At 42.7% G+C, this 7,525-nt stretch overlaps 1 protein-coding gene across 1 annotated transcript; it reads right to left on the reverse strand.

Moving 5' to 3' along the window:
* Nucleotides 1-5,790: 5,790 nt before the first annotated feature.
* LOC134810178 (histone H4-like protein type G) lies at nucleotides 5,791-6,223 on the reverse strand. Its single transcript, XM_063812179.1, has one exon. The coding sequence runs from the start codon at nucleotides 6,155-6,157 to the stop codon at nucleotides 5,861-5,863; it is 297 nt and encodes a 98-aa protein (XP_063668249.1). The 5' UTR covers nucleotides 6,158-6,223; the 3' UTR covers nucleotides 5,791-5,860.
* Between the last annotated feature and the right edge of the window lie 1,302 nt (nucleotides 6,224-7,525).

Below are 7,525 nucleotides of genomic sequence, written 5' to 3' on the forward strand. Positions count from 1 at the left end.
CACGAAGGGCTGTAACTGATGACGACTTGGGTTTCGTTTTGTAAATTTAGGATTCTAACTGAGTTAAACCGAGCCGTTTTTAGCGATCTTCCTAAGATGGCGGATGTGCTAAGGAGAAAGAGAAGGCGAAACATTAGAAACTTGTTCAGGTATTTCGATCGCAAACATTTCACAGGAAAAGATGGTGGAAATGGTTTAGGAATACCAGCAGCCTTTTATGACGTATGTGATGTGTTTTATTCCCAGGTTTCTAAAATTTACTCCTATGTTAGGTGGCTGGGACTTAACTACACTAGCATTACATGTTTAGTTTTTGAGACGGAGTTGCTCTTGTCCAGGCTGTCGTGCAATGGCGCAATCTCGGCTCACCGCAACCACCCTCTCCCGGGTTTAAGCGGTTCTCCTGCCTCAACCTCCCGAGTAACTGGGGTTACAGGCATGCGCCACCACGCTTGGCTAATTTTTTATTTTTAGTACAGACGGGGCTTTTCTGTGTTGGTCTGGCTGGTCTCGAACTCCCGACCTCAGGTGATCCGCCCTTCTTGGCCTCCCAAAGTGCAGGGATTGCAGGCGTGAGCCACCGTGCCCGGCCTTAGTGTTATTTATTAGCCATAGAACGTGAGTAATCTTAGGGCGGCTGTGGACAGATCAATTACTGGTAAACTTAATCCACTACTTGTGTCCGGGCGCGGTGCCTCAGGCCTGCAATCACAGCACCTTGGGAGACCACGGCGGGCGGATTACTAGAGCTCAGGAGTTCGAGACTAGCCTGGGCAACCAAAATGGTGAAACTCCGTCTCAACTAAAAAAGTTAAATAGGAAAGTTAGCCCGGCGTTGTGGCGGACGCCTGCTGTCGCAGCTAATCTGCAAGGGCTGAGGCAGGAGAATCGCTTGAGCACGGGAGGCGGAGATTTCAGTGAGCTGAGATGGTGCCACTCCACTCCTGCCTGGGCGACAGAGACCATGCCTCAAAAAAAAAAAGTAAAGTTTGGCCGGGCTCGGTGGCTCATGTCTGCAATTCCATCTGTAATTTCAGCACCTTGGGAGGCCGAGGTGGGTGGATCACTTGAGCTCAACGAGTTCGAGACCAGCCTGGCTAGCACTGCAAAACCTCGTCTCTACTAAAAATACAAAAATTAGACGTAGACGTGGTGGCACGCGCCTGTAGTCCCAGCTACTCGGGAGGCTGAGGCAGGAGAATCGCTTGAACCCGGGAGACTGAGGTTGCAGTGAGCCGAGGTCGCGCCACTGCACTCCAGGCCTGGGGCACAGAACAAGGCTCCGTCTCAAAAAGAAAAAAAAAGCCAAAGTTTTTGTCTTACCCAGTGAATTCTTCGTTGGGTCACTTACTGTGATTTCAGGTCATTGATAATTTTACTGCTTTATTTCTCAAGTACTGGTAATTTATAACCTAAACTGCTTCTCCTTGTGCTTTGTCAACCTACCCGGTTATCACCCGCGATCCTGCCTCCTAACGTTTTCATTTTTTCACCATACCGAAGAAGTGGCTTCTCATCTGTTCTTTTTTTGTCAATGGTAATTCATTACATACACTGTTCCACAAATATTCTTCAACTTGGGGTTTCCTCTTCAAGAAGCCTTTACCTGATTCCTATGGGCAAAATCAGTGTCTGGGGTTTCCTTACAATTCACGAAGCACACTCTACACATGTCCCTAGCCCTACTTCAGAATTCCCTATACGACTTAGGAGCTACTGCACACTTAAATAGTTGGCAGTAATTCTTGCCCTCTTCCCAAGATATTTTCAGGCCTTGAACAATGTCTTTAATTTAGTATCCTCAGGACGTAGTATTTAGTTCATAAATGTTTGTGCAATGACTGAAGGAATCAATGAAATTAAGCTATCTGGGCCATCACCAATATACCGTTATAAAAATCATTCCCCTTTAATTAAGCAATATCTCTACTCCCACAGAACCATCTTTTCTCTTCACCTTTACACAAATGTCAATATTCATGGCTGCCAACAATTTATATTACAGACTTTAAAATGCAGATTGAGATCCATTCACGGGTAATGAAAATAATTTAGTGGGTCCCAACCAGCATATAAAACGTAAATAGAATCCAATATAACAACTAGAAATTATCAAAGTATCCCATCTAGTAAGTAAAAATATTGTGTCATAAAATTTTAGTTTCAAATAGATGTACTTTTGGTTTTACTTTGGAACTTGAAGGAGAAAAGGTTCAAAAAATACTGGTCCATTTATTTAATGTATATATTTGTCAAATTCTCAGGTTAGGACATTGCCTCACTTCCCTGGGTTTCAGAACTTCAATACTCAGCCTTATTTGCAGCTGGAATGCAGATCTGTAACCTAGGCTTCACCAATGAGTCACAGGTTTAAAAGACTTATCTTCAAAAATGGGACCCAGGAGAGAAGAGACTGCCTAAAGCTTCTGTTTCTGCTGTGACAGATGTCAGATGGGCCAACTTTTGGTAGTAGCGGCAGCCATAGGTTACAGGTGAGTCAAGTTCTGATTCAGAAATAACAGGTGTGACACACCAGCACCTGACTAGTTCTGCAGCACAGCTTTGGAGTTTGTCCCTGGGAGTGTCATCAGGCGTGGTTCTACAGCCCTCCCAAGAATGCTAATATCTATTCAATATCCCTTTAAACATCACAGTTAATGTGCGATTACCAGTCAGCTGGCAACTAAGAATTTAGAGTTTCAAACAAAAAGGGTTTTAACTATTTTCTAATGGACTTTTGTGTATTTTAGGAATTTGGAGTCGTTTTACAACACTATTAAAAGGTTTTATGCCTTACTATACTTCTGGTAGCAATAATGCCTCCCCCCCAGATGCCTGCATCTTAATCCCAAAAGCTGCGAATATGTTTCCTTAAATGGTAAAAGTAACTTTCCAATGTTATTAAATTAAGGCTTTTGAGATTGGATGATTCTGGATTACCTGAGTGGTGCCATTGTAATCACAAGGATCCTTATAAGTAGAAGCGAGGAGAGTCAGAGTCAGAGAAGTGATAAGGGTAATGGAGTGTGATGCCTTTTGTAAACAGAGGAAGGGGCCACACTAGTTGCGCTTTGTTTCCTGAAACACATAAAGCTTTTCTCACCTTGAGATTTTCCACTTGCATGTCCTCTGGCCCAGAACATCCTTGGCATGGCTCCCCAATCTATGTGTGACTTCACACAAGAGCAGTGATATTTAAGCCAGTCATTTTGGCTACAATTCACTGTTTAAACACTATGTCATACTTTACAGGGCCATAGAAAATTATGGCAATTGCTGGAATGTTGTTTGACAGACTAGAGTGGAGAAACCCTGAAAGGTAAAAAGCTTGGCTTTGACAGAAAAAATAAATAACAATGAGAAAATGTGTATCCTAGAAAGGGTTTTTAAATTATAGATTGACTCTTGCATTAAAATCTATTTTAAAAAAGTTTTGTTGTGTTCTGCTTCATGTGTTTGTTGTTGTTAAACAATGATTATTGTGTCGTTTCATTTACCCCTATGAAAGCGAAATAATACAAATCAAACATACACCATTGTAAGTTAAAAACTCATAGATTGAGAAAGTAAATATTTAATTCTGTGGAATTAAGTATATAAAGTTTTTCTTATATAAGAGTCTGTAGATCCTGTGTGGTTTACAGAAAAATTAAACTTTGACACCGTCTCTACAAGCTGTTTCCAGTGGCAAGGCAAAGGATTGGCCAAAAAAAAAAAAAAAAAAAAACATAATAGAAACACAGAACTGTTCACGACGTTTATTTTATGAAACATGGAAGTGGTGTCATTTCCTCATAAAGTGTCTTCCAGTCGGACCTCTAGACTTATTTCCACTTTCTCCTCCAAGCCCTGGGCTTTGGGAGACTAACTGTATGGTTCTGACCAATATGCTACCCAGACCTCCACCTTCTGGAAGGATTCAGCCAGTGGAAACCCCACGCAGGAGACTGGAGGAAAGGAGGAAAATGAGATGAGGTATTTATTCCCCAGTTTCCCTTTCATTGGCTGTTAGCAGCATCTCTCCAGACCAGGGATCCCTCTCTCTGCAGCTATAGCAATTGCTTCCCATGCCCCTTCAGGGTTATAAGTGATCCTTACTAGACCTGGATGGAGGCACTACTTTTTTAGTTTTCCGTATCCTGCCCTTAATTTGCAAATAATTTCTTTAAGAAACCCTCCTCCAATTATCCCATGTGAGTAGGCTACTCATTTCCTGTCTTGACCTTAGCAGAACCCAATATTTTCACTACACAGCACAAAGTTTATGGCCATAATATCCAAAAGAATTGATGTAACTTAAATGCAAGTTTCTCCATGTCACACCTCGTTAACATGCTTCCAACAGCATAAGGTTAATTCTCAGTTTCTCAATTTGCAAGAGGAGGCCCTCCTCAATCAGGCAACTGCCAGGCATGCATCTTTGGTCATATATGTATTCCCAGTCTCCATGGCATCAAACTACTTATTGCCCCTTGTGTCTTCACACTAGTGGAGACCTATCCTCTCCCAACAGTACCTGAAATGCCCTGTTCCCATGTCCCTCCCCTCTGGCTAACAGCTGATCAGAGTGAGAGCAAGAGGAATAAATGTGCCTGCATATGACAAGTGTCATGCGGCTCAGTGTCCTGCTACTGGCATCCTCTCTCTGCAGACAGGTCTTTTACACTTACCTGTTCAGAGACCTCTCCCGTGATGGCACCAGAGTTTGTAACAGTTTATTATGTTAATTTTTCCCAAATTTTTATTATAAAAATATTCAGAATAAAACATAACAAAAGATGGGTTTATCAGTCATCCACTACCTAGATTCAATAGAGTGGATTTTACCACCATCCGAAAGTAAATGACAGACTCATGAGAATTTACACCTACACACTTCAGCATCTAACCCCTAACAATAAGGGAAATTCCATGTAATCTCAATATATCAAACCTTTCTTTAAAAACTTACTAAAATGACCTGTTATCCAGTTCACGTTCAAGTTTCCTTGATTATCTCCAAAATGCCCTTCAAAACTTTAGAGACAGAATGCAATTAATACATTTAGTTGCTATGTTACTTTAATCTCCTTCAAACTTAAAGTCCTCCAATTTTTCTCCGTGGCTTTTTGAACAAAGCCATTGTCCCAAATGTTCCACATTCTGGAAGGTTTTTTCCTCCTCTTGAGATGTTTAATTGGCTCTTTGACCCCTGTACTTTCATAAACAGTAAACTGAGACACGAATTATTGCAGTTACACCTTATCAAGGTGTTTCTATATTTACGATGGATCACAAGCAAAGGCACGAAACAAGTAAATTTATTTTAGCGCTGCTAAATTAGATCATTGAACTAGCAAGGGGGCCAGTCCCTCCACTGCAGACACATTTGTCAGAACGGCACCTGGCAAGTTTGTGCTAATTATTGTGTATTCTCTGGTTATTGAAATTGCTTATTAAGCAGAATATAAAAGTCGGGTTATCTTGGCACTAAAACTACAATTTTAATTACGGAGGGTAATCCTAACAGTAAGGAGAAAAACACACTACCATAACCACATTTTGAGAGCTTTTAAGTGACAATGTAGCCGTTGATGTCCTCAGCCAGCCCACCAGATTTCTAATCTCTGAACACATGATTAACTTACCACCTGTATTCCATGTTGTATGTCAGCCTTGGCGTAAATTTATACTTTACAGCATTGTACACTTAACAGCTTTTGGGCACCTACAGCAATAAAACACACAATATTGCTGAGTGCGTTAGTTAAGTTTCCACAATGTCAAACGTGAGCCCTTCGGAAGAAAACGTACGCGGCCCTGAAAAGGGCCATTAACGATATTGCAAGGAAAGGCCTGGCCTCACTTAACCACCAAAGCCTTACAGGGTTCTTCCCTGGCGTTTGAGCACGTAGACCACGGCCATGGCGGTGACCGTCTTGCGCTTGGCGTGCTCCGTGTTGGTCACGGCGTACCAGATCACATTTTCCAGGAACACCTTGAACACCCGGGGGGTCTCCTCATAAATGAGGCCAGAGATGCGCTTGACACCGCCATGCTGGGCCAAGCGCCGGATAGTGCACTTGGTAATGCCCTGAATATTATCGCTCAGTACCTTGCGATGGCACGTGGCACCGCCTTTCCCAAGGCCTTTTCCGCCTTTGCCTCGAACAGACATGATAAACAAGTCAGAACTATCTCTAAACAAAACGATTACTCGCTTTCCGCAGCCTTTTATATAACGGTGGAGTAGACCTTTTTGAAAACTGAAAGACCAGGAAAGGCGGGAAAACGTATGCAGTCCCCGCTCATCTACTTCTAGTAATAACAAGACATAAGAAATTCTCTTGTAGTAGGGAGATTTGCTGGCATTTAGAGAATAAGGATCTCTAAACGAAAGTGTCAAACATGTACCTAGAGGAAAGTATCTCGATTTTTGATGTCTGTATGTGTTTAAAGATTTACTCCTGGCCGGGCGCGGTGGCTCACGCCTGTAATCCCAGCACTTTTGGAGGCCGAGGCGGGCGGATCACGAGCTCAGGAGATCGAGACCATCCTGGCTAACACGGTGAAACCCTGTCTCTACTAAAAATACAAAAAATTAGCAGGGCGAGGTGGCGGGCGCCTGTAGTCCCAGCTATGCAGGAGGCTGAGGCAGAAGAATGGCATGAACCCCGTGGGGTGGAGCCTGCAGTGAGCCGAGATCACGTCACTGCACTCTAGCCTGGGCAACGGTGAAGCCCGTCTCAAAAAAGAAAAAAAAAAAAAAATTGATTTACTCCTTCCCTGTATATTAGAGCATTTACCATGCTGAAGTTGAAACAAGCCCAAATTCCAAGACATAAAAGAATTCCTAATCATATTGCCAAGCCGCCCAGCTAAAGAGAAGTAGCCTGGTTTTTGGTTTCGAATCTGTGAGTGACTGCTCTCTCACCGATATAAGACATGTTAATCTGAGTTTCAATGGCCCTATCTGTAAAAAGTGTAAATACTTGTTAATAATTGAGTTACTTTAAGCAAAACACTGGCATATAGTTAGTAAATGATTTTTTTTTTAAATACGGAGTTTCGCTCTTGTTGCCCAGGCTGGAGTGCAATGGCGCAATCTCTGCCCACTGCAACCTCCACCTTCTGGGTTCAAGCTATTCTCCTACCTCGGCCTCCCAAGTAGCTGGAATTACAGGTATGTGCCACCACTCCCGGCTCATTTTTGTATTTTAGTAGAGACCGGATTTCACGTTGGCCAGGCTGGTCTCCAACTCCTGCCCTCAGGTGATCCGCCCGCCTTGGCCTCCCAAAATGCTGGGATTACAGGCGTGAGCCACCTCACGGGCCAGTTGGTAAACGAATTCTTATTGCCACAGCCTTTTTTTACAGACAAAATAATAATGCAGAGGTAAAGCACACCGAAGGATTTTAAAACATTGCCTTTGCAACACCAATACATTCAGTGTGCTTTCACTTATATTAAGCACTATACAATTAAGCAATGAAGAATTGCCCAGAAAAAAGATAATGTAAATTGCCAGAGGCTCCATGCCCTGTT

Source organism: Pan troglodytes, chromosome 5 (assembly GCF_028858775.2).
Source record: "Pan troglodytes isolate AG18354 chromosome 5, NHGRI_mPanTro3-v2.0_pri, whole genome shotgun sequence".
Classification (NCBI taxonomy): domain Eukaryota; kingdom Metazoa; phylum Chordata; class Mammalia; order Primates; family Hominidae; genus Pan; species Pan troglodytes.